General features: G+C 27.0%; 1 protein-coding gene across 4 annotated transcripts in view; it reads right to left on the bottom strand.

Moving 5' to 3' along the window:
* Positions 1–6,471: 6,471 nt before the first annotated feature.
* Positions 6,472–24,784, bottom strand: part of LOC100214077 (putative divalent cation/proton antiporter TMEM165) — a 39,473-nt gene continuing 21,160 nt past the window's right edge. The window contains exons 3-7 of one of the 4 annotated variants that reach the window (XM_065813343.1): positions 14,171–14,569; positions 12,438–12,620; positions 12,237–12,342; positions 12,019–12,122; positions 6,472–6,848 (exon numbers count right to left, since the gene is read on the bottom strand). In XM_065813343.1, coding sequence (XP_065669415.1) covers positions 12,019–12,122; positions 12,237–12,342; positions 12,438–12,620; positions 14,171–14,569 — 792 coding nt within the window. In that variant the 3' untranslated portion in view covers positions 6,472–6,848. Of the gene's footprint in view, positions 6,849–12,014; positions 12,123–12,236; positions 12,343–12,437; positions 12,621–14,170; positions 14,570–24,784 lie in introns of all 4 variants that reach the window. The other 3 variants (XM_065813342.1, XM_065813345.1, XM_065813344.1) reach the window with 3 other exon arrangements.

Below are 24,784 nucleotides of genomic sequence, written 5' to 3'. Positions count from 1 at the left end.
ACTGTCACCAAGTTTTAGCTTTTTCAAAGTTAAACATTATTTTAAATGACATGCTATAACAGTTCCGCACCTATAGCACCTATTCTTCCTAGACATTTTATGTGAAAAAAAAAGTTGCAAAGCGCTTACGTTTGTCTCCGTTGGTATTTATGGTAATTATTCAACAGCTGGCACTATAAAAAAGACAGTAAGAAAAGCAGCATGAACTTCCTCGTTTGCTCTTTCATGGTGCTCTGTGACAAAAAGAATTTTTGGAAGACCTTAATAACAAGAAGAGGAAAAAAAATAGTTTTTGTACTGCATAGTGTATTTTCAGCTTTTTACGAATTAGAAGATATAACATAGCTAAATTAGAAGATATAACATAGCTAAATTAGAAGATATAACATAGCTAAATTAGAAGATATAACATAGCTAAATTGGCTTCTACAGTGTCTTAAACATAAAAAGCCTCCAAAAGAGTTGAAAGTAGGGTTTCTCAAACGGGATCCCGTTTTCCCAGGATATCACACTTATATCCTGGAACATAATTTTTTTTAACTTTACATATGAAAACTATTTGAACTAATTCACCCAAAAACAAGTAAAATATTATTTAGTTGTGTTTTATGTGTTCATATCTTACATTAAAACCACAACAAGAAATGTTATTGAAACTATCTTAAACTATCTAATTCAAGGAATGCATTGCAATTTGTAATGCAATGTTTTCTTTTTTCTCGTTATTATAAAATATGAGGAGAAAAAAAAAAGATTTCCTTCGACAAAAAAAGTAAGTTTCATTTTTAAACTTCTAAATTATTGAAAAGTTAAACTTTTTCTGTATTGAATTATTGAAATTTTTAATAATTTTTGTATTTAAAAAACGGCAAACAATGACATATAAAGTCATACGTAAGATAACATATATACGTAAGAAATATTTGTAACTTTACCTTCAGTTGTTTTACGATTCAATTTAGTTATCCATTGTAAGTGGATCGAAAGCATGGCAGTATTTTTGTAAAGAAAAATCTGGCAAATCTGCAATTTGCAAAAAGTGCAATGTAAAGGTAATGTGCAAAGGATTTTGGACAAGTGGGCTCCTTCGTCATTTAAAAAACGCATATAAAGATTTGGATTTAAATATGAAGCGTCTACATAAAGGTACTGGTTCGGAAAATAAAATTGTGCAAAAGAAAACCACATTGTTTGTTAAGCAGCAGGCTATCGAGTTCATTAAAAAATCATTGTCTGAAAAAGGCATGTTATAACCAAAAAATTCATCCCATGTTATGAGTATGATAAAAAAAACAATATGATTTAGCCAAACAAACTGTGGTTTTAGAGATAACAAAAGAAATATCTAGCGGGTCGCGATTTTCTTTGTCGTTAGATGAATACGTCTTTAAAAAATTGACGTTATTTAAACGTAAGTTTACACTTATTAACAAAGTTCTGGAACCTGGGATTGACTCCAATAGCTGGATCACTTCCTGCAAAAGAAATTGTTAATCTGGTTGAAAATAAACTGTCAGATTTCAATTTATCATTTAAAAAGCACATCATAGCTAGTGTCACTGACGGAGCATCCGTAATGAAAAAATTTGGACGGCTAAGTAGTATTGAACTTCAGCTGTGTTATGCCCACGGATTTCATTTGGTAGTATGTAATATTCATTACAAAAAGTCAGACTCTTCAGCAAAATATATTGAATTTGAATCGCAGCTTACGATTAGTTAAATGATGTATTTGACTGTAATGATGAGTCATACAGCTCAACAAGCGTTACGTTTATTGATAATTTATAAAACAGCGTAAATATAGCCTTAACAATTCAGATGGTTCAAAAAGTGGTACGAATGTTCCGCAAATCACATCTTAAAAATGACGTTTTACAAATCTACGTAAAATCTATGTTTCATAAAGTACTGAAGCTGATATTAGATGTCAAAACAAGGTGGAATAGACTAGTTGCAATGAATCCTTAAACTAAAATCATGTATACTAAAAGCAATGATCGATTTAAAAGAAGTTCTGAATATCTCCGAAGATGAATATGCAATTATGAACGCCATAACAATTTCTTGGCAACCGATAAAAGTTGGAATAGAAAGACTTGGTAAAAGTAATACTACTCTACTTGACGCAGAAGGTTAGTGATATTCATCTTAGACGATTTGGCGGAGAAAAAAAATTTGATAGCTAATAAACTGTTTCAATCTGTATAGCAGAGAATTGAAGAACGCAGAAATGCCACTTTAATTGGACTACTAAAATTTTTAAACAACCCAATTAGTTATCATCAGTATCTATTTATGGGAAAAATTCGTTTACGATTAAGTGACAAACCAGACCGCTTGTTATTATATTAAAAATTATGCCGGGAAATCCCGGAATAAATAAGTTATACACCGGGAATCCCGGGATGCTAAATTTACGGGAAATGAGAAACCCTAGTTAAAAGTCTATTTTTAAAAATTACACCCCTTTAAGTATAGAGCTTGATATTTTTTTTTTAACTTTCAGCAATCGAATATGTTTCCTTTAAATTTACATAAAGCAGTTGAATAGACCAAAAAAGTTTACATTCATCACTTGACATAGTAGTTTATAACAGGAGAAACATCAGACATGATAGTTTACTAAAAACATATTACAGTCAGTTTGGGTAACTTTAAATTTCCGATTAACATTGAATCAAACTGTACATGTTTTTAAATTATTTTTTTCTAGGGTAACTTTTTTTTCCGTATTGCTTCAATAAACGAGAGTACGTTAAATTGCATTTTTTTTACAGAGGTTTGACCATAAATAAATTTTATTTGTCAAAAATGTTTCTCTCCTATTCCAGTCACACAGTGGAAAGTGGTGACAACATCTTTTGTTTTTAATTTGGAATATTTTGTATTAGGTTGTGAATATATAGCAGCCGTGGCGCAGTGGTAGCGCACTTACCTCAGAAACGTAAGATCCGTGGGTCAAATCCCACCTCTGGGCAAGTTATGCGACATCGGTTGGGAAGGAGGTGGAACTTCCTATTAAATCCTCTTCCGTGGTACTCTGTAATAAGACCGTAAAGACTTGCTCTGTGATAAGACCGTAAAGAAAATTGACATGACGTAATGTCATGTCAATTTTCAATCTTAAATAATAATAGATATCTTTATATTAGCCATAAATATCAATAATTAAAATCTATTGTTTTATTTATTTCATTTTCCACTATTTTGATTTTTGATATTTATGGCAATTTTTATAATTTTAGCCATAATATGCTATCAAGAAACTAATTTTTGTTAATAATAGCAATTAATATAATTTTAGCATTAAAATTTGTCAAGAAAATGTTTGACAACTGATCCTGGAACAAGAAAATACGGCACTGATTCCAAATACCTATTGTTAAGGCTCATAAAATTTTTCAAAATATCTAAAACAACTTTATAAATTAAAAAATAAACACTGTAAATAAGTAAGACACCTTATTAATGCCCTTAGCATTGAGGAGGACTGTTACTTTGAAAATCACTTAGTTTTAGTATCAAAGGGATACCAATTGGTGTTAATGACTTAAAAAAGATTGTTAAATTTTATCTGAATGATAGTGGAAAAACAAAACAACGAATTAAAGATAGCTAACCAGGTTGATATTGGTCGAAGCTTTATCCTGAAAGACATTCGCTGTTAAGTAAAAATTGTAAATCAATATATTGCTAATTAAAGAGCTCTGGCCTTTTAAACACCACAGCTTTATAGCTAGCGCTATTATTTAAGTACATAAGATGTAAAAAATAATAGTAAGTATATAGTATCTAATAATATTAAGAGTAATAAGTAATATATAAAAATAGAATGCAACTTTTTGCTAGCTAATTTTGTTAGCTTTTCTAGCTAGCAATCTTCTTGGCCAAATCGGTGGCGTTATCGTTACGAGTTGTCGCTACCTAGTTGCTATCTTCTGGCTAGCGATATTTGCGGTCAAATTTATCGTTACGACTATCGCTAGCTAGTCGCTAGCCGATCTCCTCCTGGGTTATGATCATGTTTGTGCAATATAATATTTTATTATAATTATTATTATTTTTATTGTTACTTTTATTATTATTATTATTATTATTATTATTATTATTATTATTATTATTGTTATAATTATTTTTATTTATCAGTTATTATTACTATTTTTATCATTGACTATAACGGTATGTTGTATATTCAAGTTTTAACTTTATATTAGTACTTGTACTATTGTAAATTTCCTTGAAATGTTATAATTTATTTCGAAATATGTTTGATTTGATTTGAAATACTTTATCTCAAGTATATCAAGATCAAGTAGTTTTAACACATAATTAGGCGGACCTGTATTTAAGATCAAAGAAAAGTCAACTGACAAATCAAAAAGAACCGGCAGGTTCTTTTTGATTTGTCAGTTGGGAATGAAAATGTTCTTTAAACGTTCTAATGGCAGTGGTGGCCTGCCAAAGGAGGGTCAAGGTGGCAACAAAATATCTCACAAATCTGTTAAAAAAAAAGATAGTGTAAAAACATTTATTAACAGGTAGAGATAGAGAAAATCATTATGGTAAAGACAAAAGTCTATATATCTGCCGTCTCGATTAAAAAGTTATAAAAACTTGTAAAAGATGTATAATTAATTATATAAAAACTGTACCGAAGAACAAAAAGTCTCGTATCAGATATTTTATCACATTTTTGTTTCTGAGTTTAACATTTATTTTAGTGGTCCGCTAGTAGATCCGTGTACCACTTGCAAAAAATTGAAAATTTGATTATGCATGAGTTAAAAGTTCAGGTTGAAGCTGGACTTAAACTGCAAAGGAAATATTACTAATGCTGCATTTTACCGCATTTTTTAAAGAACTCTAAAGAAGGCACATAAAAGATTGTATATACGATCTGCAGCAGTTACAAGTTCTGCCTAAAAAGCCTGTTCAAGAAGCTTTTTAAGCTAGACAATTATCTTTATATAATTTTGCATTATGTGACATGTCGTCAGGAAAAAAATCTACAGTTATAAACAGATTGAGAATGAAGCAGTACGTGCTTCAAAAGAGGTAGCAAGTGCTATGTATTATTATCTTAGTAAATTTTCTGTTAATTTTGGCAGTTCTAGTCAAGGATAGCGTATCGAACTATTTAGCGATGGTTGTAGAGGGCAGAATAAATATAACATCTTTCTAAGCAATAGCTGTACTAAATAACTTTTTAGTGGTGGCGGAAGTTACCTGCTGTGTATTAATAGTCATTATAATAGTGCATTTTGTAATACTAGCATCGTCATCAAATATGCTAAGAAAATGCTGCAAAACCAGATAATTCACTATATTGGTGCTAATCCAAATTTAACACCTTCATAAAAAACCTCTGGCAAAGTTTTTCTAAGTAAATTTCTACGTTCTGTAAATCATGACTATTGTCGATGTATGCTATGTTAGTGACATTAGAATGTTTCCAACAGAACTCAAGGAAATAAAAATATCAAGATATGTTTAAATTTTTAAATATGGATTTGTGTGATTCTGCGTGGGAGCTCCTCAAATGGAAGATGTTTGTGGATTAATTATCAAGACATTTTAAAATACAGTTTCGCGTGTTGTATGTCATTTAAATGCAAAAAACTGTTCAAAAGTGTTGTCCTTATCTGCAGAAAAAAAAAATATACTAAAACACCAAATTAAAATATTTACTTTTCTTATATAGAATATATTTAAAAGAAATACATTTACAACTAAATATAGTATATATTTAGTTATAAATATATTTATTAAATTTTTAATTTTACTCTTTCCTCAGTAAGTTGTTTTGTAAATGAAACTGTATTTTATTTCTAACACACAAATAAAAAAAATCAACTTTATTTTCTAGGAAAGTTATTTAAAGTTTATTTTTATTTTGTTTGTTAAAGTGTAGTCTTTATGAATGAAAAACAACTTTTTGGCCCGGAAGCGTATTACCGCAAAAATAGTGCGCAGGCCAAGTATATTAGGAGATTAATAAATACGAGATGCAGACGAACTTTGTGTAGACCTAAATCAAAGAAAAAAGTAAAATAAATAATGATAAAGAATCAAAAAAAACGTAAGTCGCTTTTTTCATACATTTTTTTGCCGCGTAGAGCTTACTCCAGGTAAATTCCGACTTTAGTGGTAACTCTGAGCTTTGTTGGGAATTTGTAAAAAATTAAACTAAAAAAAACATAAACATTTTTTTTTCTAATATCTTTTTTTATATTATAAATATTCGACTGACATGAAATTATAACATTTTTTACTTATTTTAAATGCTTAAAAAAAAAAATTTGATAAAATGTTTACGCGACCATGTGCAAATCGAACATGGTAACATTATATTTGTGCGGATTTGAACGTTAAATATTTTAAGCTTTGACAATAACTTATGAGCATAGTATAAAACAAATAAATTTAAAAAGTTTTTAAATCATAAATAAAAAAAAAAAGAAATCAAAATCTCTTTAAGCAGAACTTCATTTTAACAAAAATATTTAAACTTTTTAATACAAAAGCAACAAATTGTAAATTTTTAAAGTTGTAAAATTAATTCTTAAAAAAAAAACAAAAAAAAAAAACGCACAACTGAATATAAAAGTATAAATACGAGTCTTAAATTAAAAGAAGAAAGTTACAACTGTCCGTAAATTGTCTGAGCAACATACAGCATATACAACAGCGTATACAACATATCTTCATGGTGTAATTTATGATCTGAATATTGATACAAACCATTTCGCCCCAATTTTTGTCAAAAGTGTTTTCGTTTACCAACGCAATCAAACTGCAACAAAACAATGCAGATACAAAAAACACTGCACCATCAACCAATTTAACTAAAAATTACAATTAAATTACAAACTTTTTATGGACATAATCCATCATTGGTGTAATAAATGATGTAATAAATTATCAATAAGTGATGTATTACATTATCAATACTTTTAGTCATTTCTGCTTACAGGGTTACGAGGAGGGATTGTTAAAAATGTTGATATTTTTTTAATAAACATTTTACACCATTTTATAAATTTTACTTCAAAGGATAAACACCCCAATGAAAGTATTTAAAGAATACACATCCCAATGAAAATAATTAACAAAAACACAAACCAAAATAAAATTATTTAAGGAAGACCTTAATGAAAGTATTTAAATAAAGTAAATAAAAATGAAAATACTTTCCAGCAATATGATCACCAGACATTTTCCAAAACTCTTTAATATTTACTTTCAGAATCTAAAATATCCTGCTGACAATAAAACTATGCCTAAAACTTTTTGACAAAAAATCAATGATAAATTATGATTCAATTTTAGATGTTTAGGGAAAAAACAATTTAGACAATGTTTCTGCTTCTATTAATAACTGATAAAAATTTTCAATTTTCAACATATTGTCTGGTTCGTAGATATTAGATAGACTAATACAATGCTTCAAGTTTTGTTTTTGAAAAATTCTACTTATTTTTTTGCTAATGTTCTCCAGACAATAAAAAAAGATTATTCTTTTTTGTGGGGAAGGGAAAAATTTGTCTGCCTTTTTTTTTATTTTCATCTTTTTGTACCTTATTACTATTTTCTAAACTTATAAGACCCTTTTCCTCTAAGAACGTCAAGTTTTAAAATGTAAACACTTAAAACTTCGCTATCTTAGACAACTTCCAGTTTATGAAGCTCAATTTAGCCGTATGTGTAAAACTCTTATCAAATTAATAATATATAAATTAAATATCTTTCACAATAATTTCTTTCAAACTAGATTTAAATAATTTTCAGCCTTTCCAGTATTTTATTTAATTGTCTTTTTTACAATCTAGACTTTGTATTTTGGAATAATATTTAATAAGAAAGCTTACTGCTGTCTACCCCACTGTTGTCGCTTTTATTGCTAAGGCATCAAACCTCAGAACTTTATAAACAAAATAAGCAATAATTTTAAAATGTTTAAAAATTCAGCCACAGTGTATTACTGTATTTTGTTGTGCATTTCAAATTTTTTTTACTTCGCCATTTTTTTTCAAAAAAAGATATTTCAATAATAGCAATAATACAAAGCACAACAAAAACACATAAAAATCTTTTACTTCAACCTCCACAAGAAATTTTCTCACAAATAAAAGAATCAATTCGAATAATTTCAAATTTTTTGTAGTTTTTATTATGCGAGATATTTAAATATAGATCCAGAACAGAATCTACATTTGAACCTTCCCTTTAATAGCCAATCTTATTATTATTAGAATCAGAACCTACATTTTAAAACTTTCTACTTTTCAATGAAATAGATTTTAAAAATTTCTTTAAAACATTATTTTTGAATTTTTGTTAAATTTTTTTATAAAAGAAAGAAAATTTAAGATTTTTATCAATCTGAAAAATTATCTCACATTACTGGAAGAAATTTTAAACTTACTCTATGAAATGTAATTTTATTTCATGAAACGCTATGTAAACAATTAATGTACCATTATGTAAACAACTAATATACCAATATGTAAACAACTTTACATAATGGTAAATTAGTTGTTTACATAGTGTTTCATGAATCAAAATTACATTTCATAGAGTAAGTTTAAAATTTCTTCCAGTAATGTGAGACATAATGGTACATATGTAAACAATTAATGCACCATTATTTAAACAACTAATGCACCATTATGTAAACAACTAATGCACCATTATGTAAACAACTAATGTACCATTATGTAAACACCTACCCAAATTGCAAGCAACATTAGTACAATATTGGTACAGTATCTATCTCAATATTGGCTGACTATTGTTAACAATATTACACCAATATAAAATGTCCACATTTTGATATATATATATAGCCAATATTTTTTTACAATATTGGCTATATATAAACTGCCTATAACGCCAACATATTTTTTGTTGTTGTCATAATCAATTAAAAAAAGATGGAGTTTAAAGTCAGAGATTTTTAATCTAATACAGTAAATGTTTATACATGTTTATATGTATATATATACTTATATGCATATATATACATTTATATATGTATATATATATGTATATAAATAGTATATGCTTAAAAAATACACGTGCATATTAGAGAAATACAAGATTCCAAACAAAGAACAAATAAACAACTAGACTGTTTATATGTATATATATACTTATATGCATATATATACATTTATATATGTATATAAATAGTATATGCTAAAGAACAAATAAACAACTAGAAAAGATGCTATTTATAAAGAAAATAATCTTTTACATTTTTATACATTTTTACTTGTAGGTTTATAATAAATTGAAAAGGCAAAAATATGACCAAGTAAAACTAAAACTAAATGTAATGCAAAAAAGATTATAATATACCTTTATAATTTTTTATTATCAATGATTCATTATGGGGATTTAAAACCTTCAGAATTCTAAAAAGCGATTTCTTGCAGGTTTTAAAATAACTACTGCAGTTAAAAATCGAATAAAAGCCCATAATTAACCTAAATTGTTAAGAAAATTTATTTTTTAAATAACTTTTGTTACGTATGTGTACAACTATGTAAAAATGTCAATATTAACAAGCTAATGTGCAAATATTGCAATATCCATAATAGCAAATATGAGCATGCCAATACAGCCCCAATTCAAAAATTGGACAAACAATATTGGAGCAGTATTTGTATGCTAATATTTGCCAATATTGGTAAGCCAATAATGGCGCAATATTGTTTACCATTATTGGCACAATATCGCATAGCTTGTCTGATATTGGCCAAGATAACTAATATCACATCATTATTGCGCCTATATTTCTTGCTACAAGGGTAATGTACCATTATGTGAACAACTAATGTACCACTATGTAAACAACAGTTTCATTTATAACAACTTTAATTTTCATTTAAAATGAAATTTAATGCACTAAAATTATTGAAATTTTAATTTCATTAACTCCAGTACATTAAATTAGAAAAGTAGAAGACTTAGTAAAAATGTTGCAATTCATCAACACAATTAGAAAAGTAGAAGACTCAGTAAAAATGTTGCAATTCATCAACACAATTAGAGAAGACTCAGTAAAAATGTTACAATTCATTAATACTATTAGAGAAGTAGAAGACTCAGTAAAAATGTTACCATTCATTTATTAATGTATTATTTATAGTATTCTATTAGAGAAGTAGAAGACTCAGTAAAAATATTGCCATTCATCAATTTCAACAATATTGCTTTAATTATTAACAATAAACAAATGTGTTTGTTTGGGTTGAAATTTTTTGGCCACTTCAAGCCCCTAGTACATAAAAATGTCTAAATTCTGGTAAAATGTTTAATATATTATCCTTTGATTATTTAATTTTTTACAGCTCTTAATACTATTGACCTTATACAAAGAAAAAATATTAGCTTTTTTTAAATTTTTAATTCTTTACATTTTGTTTTATCCTTTTAACACAAAAATACTTAATTTTAATATATTTTATGAACATAAATATTAATCTTTTCTATAGTAAACCAGTGTTAAAGGTTATTGAACATTTATACAATCTATTTTACAATGAATTTTATATATGGTTTTCATCAAAGATTAGCAGTGAAGGATAATTTAGATCAAAGTAGATGACTCAGTAAAATGAATGAATAGCAATACATGAGTCTTCTACTTTATCAATATTGTTGATAATATCCCTGTATTGATGAATGGCAATGGCATACTTTTGATAAATAGCAATGACATAGTTTTATTGAGTCATCTATTTTATGCTGAATTATCCTTCACTTCTAACCTTTGATGGAAGCCATATATATACTCCATTGCAAAATAAGCATCTACTAAGGTCTCTCTTTATTGTGCTCCCCATTATTTTACTCGTTTCTCTACCTCGATAAATCTTTTATTTATAACAGTTATTTAATAAGACTCTTTTAAACAATATCCAAAAATGCTTTTTAAGTGCTGCCAAACCTCCTCTAGCTTTTGAAAAGTGCTGCCAGACCTGCTCTAACTCTTAAAAAGTGCTGCCAGACCTGCTCTAACTCTTAAAAAGTGTGGCCAGACCTGCTCTTACTCTTAAAAAGTGTGGCCAGACCTGCTCTAACTCTTAAAAAGTGTGGCCAGACCTGCTCTAACTGCCAAGTCTCTGTCTCATCGTCAAGTTGCAACTTTTAATCTTTTTTATACTAAAGTTTGCTGTTCATGTGAACTACCACCATCATTTAAAATTCAATTTTGCATAATTTATCATTCAACTAAGTCACACACTTTTACTGTAACTGTTCTTTCGAAGTTTTATTTATCTAACTTTTTTCTCCGGCATTTTAGAGTTTTCTCCTTTATCTCAACAATTTCCTGTCTCATAAAATTTACGTCTTTTGATTTTTTAAAATCTTGTCAACAGTTTTCTTGCCATTAACTCTCTTCCTTAAAAACTTGTCAACAGCTTTCTTGCCATTTTCTTCTATGCTTTATGTTAACTCCCAACTTAATTAGTGATTGTTTGCAGCCTTGTTGGTAATGAATTTGTTAAAAAGAATTACAATTATTACTTTAAAAAAAATGTTAAAGTTGTTTACTGTTAAAAAAGTTAGATATTGTAACAAAAAATCTGTGACTATTTTCAAAGATTTTATTAAAATACTAGACAAACTCATATACTAAATTATAATTTCATAAAGTTTTATTTGTTGAGTTACAAAAAGACACTATGAGTTAAATTAAAAGTTAGAAACCATTTTGATAAAAATATTTATGTAGAGGAACTCAGATGAATTTAAGATGATCATCTAATTTCAAAATTAAGCCTTAAAGAATAAAGTTGTTGAATTGTTTTTTTTAAAGTTCCATTTCAACTCAGATACATGTAAATATTTAAAATCAATACAATTGAATCTATAAAAACTTTTAAGATGACATTCAGTTTTTTTGACCATGTCTTCATTTTAATAAAGATTTCCATTCTGTGATATTGACAGGAATGAAAATTTATACAAATATTTTGTAATGATTAAAAATTTATTTTTACAAACTTAGTGGGTGCATGCCATTATGAGAGGTGACCAATCTCCATTTTCATCAACAAATAACGCAGAGATAGCAAAGCATAAAAACAAAGCTCCTCCCACAAGAGTTACTAATAAAGAAAAAAATTTACTTAAATAAAATAAAATATAAAAAAGTTTGATTAAAGATGTTAAAACAACTAGAAAATATTTTACAAAATCAAATGCAAAAAAATTAAACTGACCAGTTCTGATTGATATTCTTTGTGCAATTAATCTACCACCAAGAACAGCTAATCCAGTGCATAATGAATGACCTATCACACCACCTAGTGTAACACCTAACGGATTCTGTAATAATGAATTTTATACACATAGTTTAAAAAATAATACAGAGATAAGTGGAGATACATAAATTATTTAAAAATACATAAAAATAAATGAACCTCTCTAGATCCTAAAATAATAGTAGTAAGTTGAGATCGATCACCCCATTCAGCTAAGAAAGTCATTGTAAATGATTGGATTAGAATTGGAGAGCAAAAATATGTACAATATCTGATAAACTTAGATGGAATGTTTTTTGACCTAATTCCTGTTTCCAGATCTGATTTGCTTACAGCTTCAAACTAAAATAAAAAAAATAAATCATTTTATTACTTATTTATTTTATATACATCTTATAAAAACTTCAACATCATATACATCTTAAATTCTTTTAAAAAAACTTAAACTACAACTAATCTCTTTAAATAAATTTCAAATATTGCAGATTTTACATTTACCTTTTTTTTTATCTTTTTAAAAAAATAGTTATTTTACACATGTGGAAATACAGAGTGGAATTCCAGCCTTTCCTTTTTTATTGTGTACCATTTAAAGCATTTAAAAGCCTGTTTTCTCCTTTGCAAAAATGATGAGCATCAAGATTGGTTAAAGAAAAATGGCAAGCACCAGTTCAGCACTAAAAGTGATACCTATGGCTCAGCTTGCTTGCCTTCATGCTGCAGTTGAGGTAAAACAACCACAAAAAATGATCCTTATTATTTTCCAACACAATAAAACGTCTTTAGATTTAATGTCATGTTGTTGAATTGATTGCCAATAAAGGACGGGAGCTGCTCCCATATCTACAACATTAGCATATAGAAGCTCCCACATACTATCACCTTAATCACTCATTGGAAAACTGTCAAAAAAACAAAATTTGCAATAATTTAGATGTCTTAGTAATCAATGTCAAAACATGAATTGCATCCAAGAACCATAAATTCTTTCCCATGGAGTCGACTGTCAAAGCAAATAGGAAGCAGTTCTTGAAATGGATGGTGACTATGCTCCAAAATTATTATCAAACCATCTATTTTTTAAATTTCTTTTACCATTTTTGTTAAATAAAATGTATTAAAAAAAAATTAATTATGCATTGACCCAATATATAAATTTCTATTTAATGAAAAAATACAACTATTTTAATAATTAAGATTTTTAATTATTAAAATAGTTGTACAACTATTTTAATAATTAAGACAAAAATTACACCGCAAAAAAAAATTCCGAAAAGTTCAGACAAAAAAGCTAAATGCAGTTGACTGTCTCAATAACTTTTGATGATGCGGTTTTAAAACTACGCAATTGAATTAATATCATTGGAAATGATATATTTTACATTACCAATGTTAAATCTCATCTACTCTAAAATATAAACCAAAACAAAAGTTTTAGAAGAAATTACTGCTAAAAATTGCTTTCTCAGAAAGGAAAATTTATCCACTCTACTTTTTCCTTGAATAAAAAGGTAGTATGTTGCTATAATGAAAGCAGACAACAATATATACTAAAATGTTGTCCAATCAAATATTTTTGTAGTATCTATAAGCAGTGCTCAAAGTGGAGAAAAAAAAGTAACTGGATGGTTTCCAGTAAATTAAAAATAGTATCCTGCCTAATCATTCTTATAATAGGAGATTTATAAAAAAGTGGCAGGATGGTTTATACTTTATAAAAAGGATGGCATCCAGCCACATCCTGCATCATTTTGAGCACTGTTTCAAATTTCAAAGTGCACGCTGAGAAATTTTCTTTATTATAAACCCTATGTAACTTTTTCTTAACATAAAATTTTTTATAACTATAACCATATTTTTAAATTATACTTTACAATTATTGAAAATATCACCTCAGCTTCTTTTTTTTTTAATTCTGCAGACACTTCTTCTAATTCTTCTTGACCTTCATTTGGATCCATGTTATATCCTTCTTTTAACATTTTCAGCCCAAAGAAAGCAAACAAAGCTGTAGAAATATAGAATGTATACTTTCTAGGAATAACAGTAGTAGCATAACCAAGAAACACTGATAAAATAGTCATCAAACTTAAGGCAGCTATTGCACCAGTGAAAATAATTAACCTAGAATGTCTCATAGCCATTATGGCAGCTATAAAAAATGTTTTATCTCCTAGTTCAGAAACAATAATGACAGATATTGAGGCTATAAAAGCATGTAGAAAACTATAATCAAGAGTTGGCTTTTGTCTTGCAGGTGAAACATGAGTAGGAACGATTGCATTTGCACCCTATGTAAACAATAATAACTTAAAAAAATCAAATAAATTTAAAAAAAATACAACTTTTTACAATAAAAACATTTTTTAAATTACAAATATATTTTAATGTAAGACATGTACCAGAAAAAATCTGCGCGGACATTTTAAAGGATATTTATTTAACTATTGTGTTTCGATATTGAATGTTATATATATTTTGAAAGTACATATATTAATATTCTTCAATTTCATTTAGGAAAGTTTGTGAAGCTTTGTACATAAGAGTGTAAAACGCAAAGTGCGTGCCTTTGCGTTTTACACTCGACATCAGCTTTTGCACAGCCTTTGGCTGGACTTTCTTTGTAGCTCTAATCTATTTATTTAAGTTGAAGTCTTTAATGTTTTTGGCTTTCTCTTACATTAAACCTTTTCTTTTTGACAAGAGCCCGATATCTTTCGATAGTTCGGGACAATTTGTTGGATTGCAGTGTTTTTCAACGAAATCTACTTTATGCTTACTAAGCCAATTTAAAGTTGTCCCAGAGTAGTGAAATGATGCTAAATTAAGCCAAAATAATGGGTTACCCGTGTGTTCTTTAAAACGGCAAAAGACGTTTCTTGAGGCATTTTTTAATGTAAATTTTGGTGTTAATTGGTCCCGTATTCACAAAACATGAGCTTCTTTCACCACATTCACAAATTGCTTGCCGAACTAATAACTTTTTAGCAAGTTTTTGCATTCCAATGCATTTATAATTAAAATTCAGTTTCTTGAGATTAATTGCTGAACAATATTGGTGTCCTGGAAGAGATCAGAAATATGCAGCACAATAAGTTTCATCATCAATAATCAAACAAGATTTTTTGGTACATAATTTTTTATAGAGCAGCTTTGAACAACAAATCGCAACATTTGCTTGATTTTTTTTTTATAAGATTTATAGCCACAACTTCTCTTTACTCTTTGTATAGTGGAAGCACTTGTCTTAAATTTATTCGCTAAAGTTCGAACAGAAATATCCGGTTTTCTAAGGCATCTTTCACTTTTTTACCAAGATCTCATCTAACAAAACATTTTTTTCTTCCACTTCCTAATTTCCTTTTGATTGTACCAGTGTCCTTAAATTGTTTCACAACGCTCTGCACTGTTCTCAAAAGCGATCTGTAACCCTTTAGAAATTGTTTTGTTTGATACACCAGGATTTTCAACAAGAAAAAGCAAATTTTTTCTCGCTTTTTATTTTGATCTGATGACATTTAAATTAAAACTAATTGTTTTTATAACAGAGTTGTTTAAATTTTGAATAACACAAATACAATGACATTTTAAAACAATTAGTTATTCAAAATGATGCACGGTTTCCGTAAACACCTCATCAAAACACGCACAGATTTTTCTGGTACATATCTTAATTTAAAATATTATAATATATAATTTACAATTACAACCATATGCAACTTTATCATTTCAACTGCAATTAGAATTTTTTAATTCTAAAAAAATATAGATGTACTGCTGGGGCTATATAACTAGAGAGGTAGTTTAAATAAAAAAGTCATAGCTTTAAAACAAGAATTTATTTAATAGAATATAAAATTTTAGCAAATATTTATCTAGCATATGAAGAAACACACAAAAACTTCATAAAGCTGTTGTAAACTCAAATTTTATTAAGGAAGTTAAAAGTTTGGGGTTATTTGAGGGTTTTCTTCCACTCTATTTATTTATCTATTTGTTTATTTATTTTCTTCCACTCTATTTATTTATTCATTTTATACAGTGTTTATTCATACAGTATATAATACATTCTTTATTAACACTAGTTTGGAACCTGTAAAGTTTATATTTATTGGCTTCCAGATAAAACTTTGTGTATTTTGAAAATAATTTACTCAATAACATTTTAACAAGTAGTAAAAAGTTTGTTATTTAAGATTAGATATAAAATTCTTTTAGAAAAAGTTAATCCTTTTTGAAAGCTTTGAAGGACTTTTCTATGAATAAAGGTTCTTATTTAACCTGTTATTTTTTACTTAGATTAACACTTTGTTTTAATAAATTATAGAACTATTTTAGAAAATAAAAATTGTAATTTTTTTAATTTTCCTTTAACAAAGTTTACAAAAGACACCAAGTAATGTAACTTTTTTTTTACCCTTTGACTAATAAAAATTGAATTATTAATTATAAAAACCCTAATTATAATTAGTTAATTAAAAATCTAAAGACTTTTTGTATCTGCTATATTTTATTTAGACTAATATATGCAAATCTTTTATTTTATCTTTTCAACATGACAAGTTTAAATTCTTATGACTAATCAAAAAACAAATTATTTTAAAAGCATATTTTATTTATACAAAACCACTCAACACTGGTTTTTTAATTTTTTTAATTACTTTTTCTTAACTTCAATAATTAGAGTGGTATAAGCCAATTAATCTCAACTAGAGAATTTTAGGGACCGTGTCACTAATTAAGCTTCCATGTGTTTCTTTTGTATATAAAAAATGTCTAAATACTGTAAATCGTAAACTATTTAGGTTAATACTTGTTGTTTGTATAATAACTTCCATAAGATTTTGTTTTGAAGGGCTTTGAGATTCAAGTGATACGCATATTTTTATAAAAATAAAGGAGGGCACAAAACAGTTTTCAATTGATTGGTGATTTTTTAATCCATTATATTGATTTCACCATTCTAAAAACTGAGATGATTCCGCCAAGAAAGAAACTCAGAAAGAAATTAGATAAGTGTTCCTTACAAATATATTACTCTTCTGTTTTTTAAAAACATTAAGACCTACTTATGTAAATTTCACTAATTCATTTATATTTATATATATATATATATATATATATATATATATATATATATATATATATATATATATATATATATATATATATATATATATATATATATACGAAGCCATAACATGACACAAACTACACCTCCACAACTTGCAGACTATCCATTTGGTGGCGAATTTAAAGGAATGGAGAAGTAGTTTTCCTAACCAAAAATGGTAGCAGAATAAGATCACCCTAAAAAATCAAAATTGCAAAAACTCGCATCTTCTATTGCTCGCAAACAAAATGATAGCTTTCCTTAATAAATTTAAAAGAAAATTTAAAATTTTATTAACAAAAACATAAACAAATAATTACTTTTTATATATAACGACTTATCTATTTTAATCGTTTCTTTGAATTTATTGATCAAATTTTAATATTTGCATGCCTCAATGTATATATTTTATTACTTTTATATTAACTTTTATGTTATATTTAATGCACATATTTTACTTTTAATTCTGAAAATAATTTTTGCTTTTTAAATATTTTTAATAAACATAATAAAAATTTTTTCTATAATTAAATTTTAAAAATGTGGGTTTAACTTTAATTTTACCACATCTGGGTGCGTATTCACCAAACTTTTGTAACTTTTGCACAGCTCAACTAAGGTTACGGAAATCGTAAGTTCATGTTTTTTTTGGTATTCACCGATGTTTCGCAGCATTTCCATAAAGTTAGGGTTGCGTAAGAACTGAAGCAAAAACTTACGCAAAAAAAACAACCAAGTTGATTTTTTTTTTTAATGAACCAAGTTTTCGTAATTATATAAAACAAACTTTTCTAATATTGAATTCATAAATTTCTAACTAATTTAAATTAGGGATTATTACTAATAAGTATTTTTTACAATCTAATAAAATAACAATATAATATATATATTTTATAAGACTTTGCTATTAAAACTAAATACTTTTTATTGAATATTTATTTAATAAAAAATATTACTACAAAAGCTAGGAAAATAATATTAAGTAGAAAAGAGATAGAGAGGGGTTTAGAACTGATTATTCTACAAAGAGGCAGATAAATTTTGACAATTGTTTAATATACAATTAATAAAAATTAAACAAACTTTCATTTTTTTTAATCCTAAATATCAAGTAAATAGTATTTTTTTTAAATACAAGTAATTAAAAATTCTTATACTAATTTGACATTAGCATGAGCATAAGTTTGGAGTTTGCAAAATGCTTAGACAAGTCATAAATAAAAAAATAAAAAAATCCATGTAACATTCAAAAATATATTATTGCCTTCGATTTAAAAACAAAGTTTTAATTAGAGTACTTTGTTCAATGCCAAGTCGAAAGGGTTAACCTTTGTTAATTCAGCCTGAACATAGTCTACATCATCTTCATCACTGTCCTCAAAGTTAATGTCATCTTGAATTTCTAACCCTAAGCCATTGTAAAGGTTTTTCAGCAAATTACACACAATATATATTTTGCAATATATACTTTAGGTGAGCATATGTTAGGAGCACTGAAGTTGCTCCACCTCTCTTGTGACCTCCAATGGTTTTTGAGAAAATCAAAGGATTGCTCCACATCACTATCTACCTGAAGGTGAGCCTTATTGAAATATATTTTCTCTGGTGTAGTTGGCTGATTGAATGGTGTAATCAAGGCTGTTAACAAGCAAAAAGGAAATCTGCATTAGGATTACATTCCACAATCTTTTTTAATTAAGAAATAGAAAAAATTAAAACTTTTATCAAGGATACTATTTGACAATATCTCTGAAAAAGGAAAAAAGCTATTCTTAAGTAAGACGTCGATAAATCAACTCTTTCAAACTTCATTCGTAACAGTCAATTAACAACCATCATATCAAACAATTAATAACCAAAAGATTACTCTTTTTTTGTTACTAATTTTTTTTTGAATTGACTAGTAATTTTTACCAATTACTCTTTGAAAACTCCCAGTTACTTTGAAAAAAGCCTCATTAACATTAGCATTTTTGAATCCGAAGAAATCGGGTTGCTCCTCAACATGATTGGTTACAAGCATTGTTAATGTGTTGACCCTCTATTTGTTTTTATATAAATGAAATTTTTGAACACATTCTACATTATAGTAATCGTTTAATGCAACATATTGAGCTTAACGCTAGATTTGATCTTGACCAAATTAACTAAAGTTCCATTTAAACTAAAACTAAATAAAGCTATTAAAACAACTAAATGAAGTATGATCATTAAACTTAATGAGACATGTACCATTTAAAAAAAAACTGTGAATAGAATATTTATAAAGATATAGTTGCTTTTTTATTAATACATACAGTGTATTGTTAATATTTATAGATATAGTTGTTATTTTGTCTATATAATAATTTCATAATTACATATATATATATATATATATATATATATATATATATATATATATACACACATATATATATATACATATATATATACATATATACATACATATATATATATACATACATATATATATATACATACATACATATATATATATATATATATATATATATATATATATATATATATATATATATATATATATATACACACACACATATATATATATATACATATATATACATATATATATATACATACATACATATATATATATATATATATATATATATATATATATATATATATATATATATTACCAAATCATAACTGCATCATAACATAACATCTTTTAGAATATAATACTTCATACTCTAAATAACATGCAGTTATGGTTTGGTAATATATATATATATATATATATATATATATATATATATATATATATATATATATATATATATATATTACAAAATCATAACTGAAACATAACAAAAAAACATCTTTTAGAATATATAATACTTCATACTCTAAATAACATATAATATACTTTAATATCTTATTTTATATAACAATGTTACTATTATTTTATATAAGATGTTTTGTTATATTAATAATATAATAACATCTTAATATATATAAAATAAATACTTTAAGCTTAAGTTATTTATTAATATAACATCTTAATGTTTGTGATAAAGATGTACCAATATCTATTTATAATATCACATCATAATGCATATAATTTAAATATGTTAAGGTCCTATTTTATGCTGTTATATTACAATTATAAGACAATAAATTGATCATATTATACAAAAAAATAACAATAATATTATGATAATACAAGATGCTTTATTACTATGATTTATAATAATAGCGTCTAAATATTAGATGTTATTAAGTTAATAAGTTGTTTAATTATTATGATGCATTTATAATTGTGTTAATATCTATGATTATTTTTAACTTTGTTATAATATATACAATTTTTATACATAAATTGTATATATTATAACTTATAGTAAAATTCTATATCAATCTAATAACATGTACATCATAATAGTATTTCACCATTTCTATTATTTAGTGATTTTAAAGTTACGCCTAAGTTAAGGCAACTCGTAGCTAACGTAACTTTTCTTGCTTAAATTGAGCTGAGCAAAGTTTGGTGAATACCATTTCAGTTTGGTGAATACCGATAGTTAAAGTTGAACTTACGCAAAAACTTACGAAAATTTTTTTTTAACCCAGTAGCGCAAGTTTGGTGAATACGACTTTTACAGTTTTGAACTTACGCCAAACTTACGCAAAAAAAAAGTTTGGTGAATAAGCTCCCTGGTTTTCATAAATCTTTTTTTTTTATTCTTACACTTGAACTCGAGAATTTGAATCCTCTCTCAAAATATGTTCATCTTATAAGAGTTTTTGAGTTGTAGGAATTCAATCCTAAATATATTAAACCCTGAAGTGACCAAAGAATTTGTTTGATTTAGAAGATCTTTCATATTATAGGAGTTTGAATTACAAAAGCTCAATTGTATTATTTTTTCACAAATAATTATAATATCTTTTTATTTGATATAAAGTAAAAACCATCTCATATCAAATTTAAAAAGTCAATAAATGCTGCCTCTTATTAATTTACATATAATTTAATAAAAATGTGATTAATCATGTTAACTAAGTTGTTTTTTGTTGAAAATATCACAGTTTGAAAATTCTAAAAGTAATACTAACTGAATACCCCAAAAAAATTTTTTTGGGAGATGATTCTAAACACATATAGTGGTTCATTGCAAGGGATTTTGAAATCTTTTGAAACTGTTTGTGTTTAAAAAAAATAGAAGGGGAAAAACTTTTTAGTTTTTCCCCTTCTTTTTTTTTTAACTTTTGCCTATGGTAGATTTTGTTTTTCCACAAAATGAAGGTCAAAACTTTGTCCCACAAAAAAAATCATTAAATAATAATTTGTCCTTAGGCCTTGGAAATAAAAAAGTATTTTTATAAAAAACTACTAAAAACTAAAGTTGAATAATTTGTAATAGAATAAAAAGCAGCTACAAAATTCCTAAAATTTTATTTGCCTACTTTGTTTTCTCTAATTTTATGACAAATATTGTTTAATATATCACACACGACAAGCAAAAAACCATCAGCAATGACTAGCAAAAACATTCTCAAACAGTTCTGAAGTCATTCTTAAACCTTCATAATGTTTTCTTTTTTTATTTTAAATTTAAAGGTTTACAAAATAAAAAAATTGTTTAGGCATATTATAGATCATCGAGGTCATACTTTAAAAAAATGCAGAAAATTGTTTGGGTAAAAATGCGGAAAAAATCTGGAATATATTTTTCTTTATTTTCCTATTAATTTTGCTTTTAGCTGAGTTGCATTAAATTTTTGTCTGAGTGATAAGTGAAAAAGCTTAAAAAACAAATAGATTACAAAATAATACATATGAACTTGTATGTATGGAAAAGTTTTGGATATCTGGAAAAACTAAAAAATTAGAAAAATATTTTGAAGTTTGGAAATATCCAGAAAAAGATAATCCCTGACATATAATGCCTGTCAACCTGGTTATATTAAAGTTTAACAATGCCAGTTTTTATATAAACTAATATAAAAGGAAATGAATATCAGTCATAGAGAAGCCTTTCGTTTTTGAGATGGTTGTGGAGAAGCATCTTAAATTTTTTTAGTGAAGGTTCTTTAACGATGTGATTAGGAAGAGAGTCCCATTAATTAATTATTCTCATAGAAAAAAAATTTGCACACATATTTATGCAGGAGGAATGTTTTTTTTATTTTGAATAAATAACTATGGATTGTTAATTAATTAGATTTCCATGAATTAGTCTGTATTATACACTTGTCATATTTAGTGCCAATAGTCTTTGTAGAAGCTGTATCCTGCAGCTTCTCAAAGATGTTTGTCTTTGAGAAGCTGCGGGATACAGATTGATCCACAATGCGGGTGGATTAGAGTTGAGAATAGTTTTTTAAATGACTCGGATAAGATATAAAAATAATCTTTTTATCAGACTCAATATTTGTTGCTTTGTCAACTTGAACATAAGTTTAAATTATAAATGTTATAACTTTTGAAAATAATAAACTTGAATCTACATGAACACCTAAATCACGTTCACAAATTGTGGGTTTTACGCTGACTTTATTTTGATTTGAGTTATATATAGTTATATATTATATAGTGTATGTATGGGATTTGTTGTTGTGTCCTAAGTGTAGTACAGAGCATTTAACAGTGTTAAATTTCATTCCCCATTTTTGAGACCATAGAAAAAGAGCTTCAATATCGTTTTTTAATTCTTGCAGAGATTGAGTATTTTTAAGAGTACAAAAGATTTTGGTATCATTAGCGAAAAGTGCAGCTTTTGACTTTATTACTTTAGGGATATTGTTGACATAAATAATGATATGTAACACAGAAAGGACAACTTATTCAAACTGGGTTTCAGTTGAAAGTGGGAAACTCCACTTTCAACTGAAACCCAGTTTGAATAAGTGCCATTTACAACAACTCTTACAGTTACTGCCTACAATTTTCCAGAAAATTTTTAATCAAACAAAGTAATGTTTATTTATACCAGAAGCTTCAAACTTCAAGATAAGAAAGTTATGTGAAGCCTTGTCAAAGGCTTTTTAAAAATCAAGATAAATATTGTCGATGGGAATATTGTTATCAAGTGATAATGTCCAATAAAAAAAACATTTAGTAGATTCATTAAACAGGAGTGACCTGGCCAAAATCCATGTTGGCATGGACTTTATAAATAATGGAATAAGTTGCTGTTAATTAGGTGTGCTATAATATAATTTTGTATTATTCTTTCAAAATTTTTTACTGAGATACAGGTTAGACTAATGGGTCTATAATTAATAGCTTTTGATTTGTCTCCATTTTAAATATTGGCGAAATTGTTGCATCTTCCCACATTTGTGGCATTAAACTGCTTTCAAGGATTTCCTTTAAAATATTAGATAAATGTTTAAAAATTTAAAAGTTAGCTTTCTTAAATAATACTGGATGTAATTTTTTTTTAACATCTTCGCTTTATACAAAGGCTGCAAGACGTAATTGAATAATCAAGAGACGCTAGCTATTTAGAGTAGTGCCCATTATAGTATTTGTAGAAAAGAGAAAGAGAAGCAACATTACAATGATGTGATAATGGTTGGAGGTTGGCTGCAAGAGCAGGTCCAACTGTTTACAATGCTTTTTTGCACCTTGTCTAAAAGAGAATGGGCATCATTAGAAGATCCGCCCTAAATATGGCAACAGTATTCCATAAAAGACTGGATTTGAGATTTATAGAGATAGAGAATAGAATCTGAAGAAAGAAAGTGTCGAGCTTGATAAAGAGATGCAACCTTAGCAGATGCTAATTTTGCAACAGATTTGATATATGGTTTCCAAGAAAGATCAGAAGTAAGAGTTAATCCTAGAAGATGAAGAGTAGATGACTCATGGAGTACATTACCATTCATAAATATGAAAGATCTAAATTATTGCAATAACAATTGGCTGAAAAAAATTGAGTTTTATCTGTATTAAAGTTCACAAGCCACTGTGAGCCCCATGCTGTAGCAAAAGTAAGATCCTTTTCAAGCTTAAATGCCAAGTAGTCAGAGAGTCTTGGCTTCTTATTGCGACAAGAATAAATGGTATCATCAGCGAACAATGCCACCTTAGGTGTGAGAATATCTGGAAGATCATTAATGTAAATTAAAAAGAGTATAGGACCAAGGATAGAACCTTGAGGAGCCCCTGAAGTAACAGAATAAAGAGAAGAGTGCTGTCCATCGAGGACAACTTTTATACTACGATTGGAAAAGAAAAATTCGATAATCTTAAAGATGTTACCAGATGCACTGTAAGAAGAAAACCTATGGAGAAGACCAGCATGCCAAACTTTATCAAAAGCTTTTGAAATGTCAAGAGCGATGGACCTCTCGACCGTTCAGCTGTAGAACAAGAAGATCGGAATCCAAACTGATGATCAGAAACTAATGGGACGGT

This window comes from Hydra vulgaris, chromosome 12, assembly GCF_038396675.1.
Source record: "Hydra vulgaris chromosome 12, alternate assembly HydraT2T_AEP".
Classification (NCBI taxonomy): domain Eukaryota; kingdom Metazoa; phylum Cnidaria; class Hydrozoa; order Anthoathecata; family Hydridae; genus Hydra; species Hydra vulgaris.
This window is presented reverse-complemented; position numbering and strand designations above follow the sequence as displayed.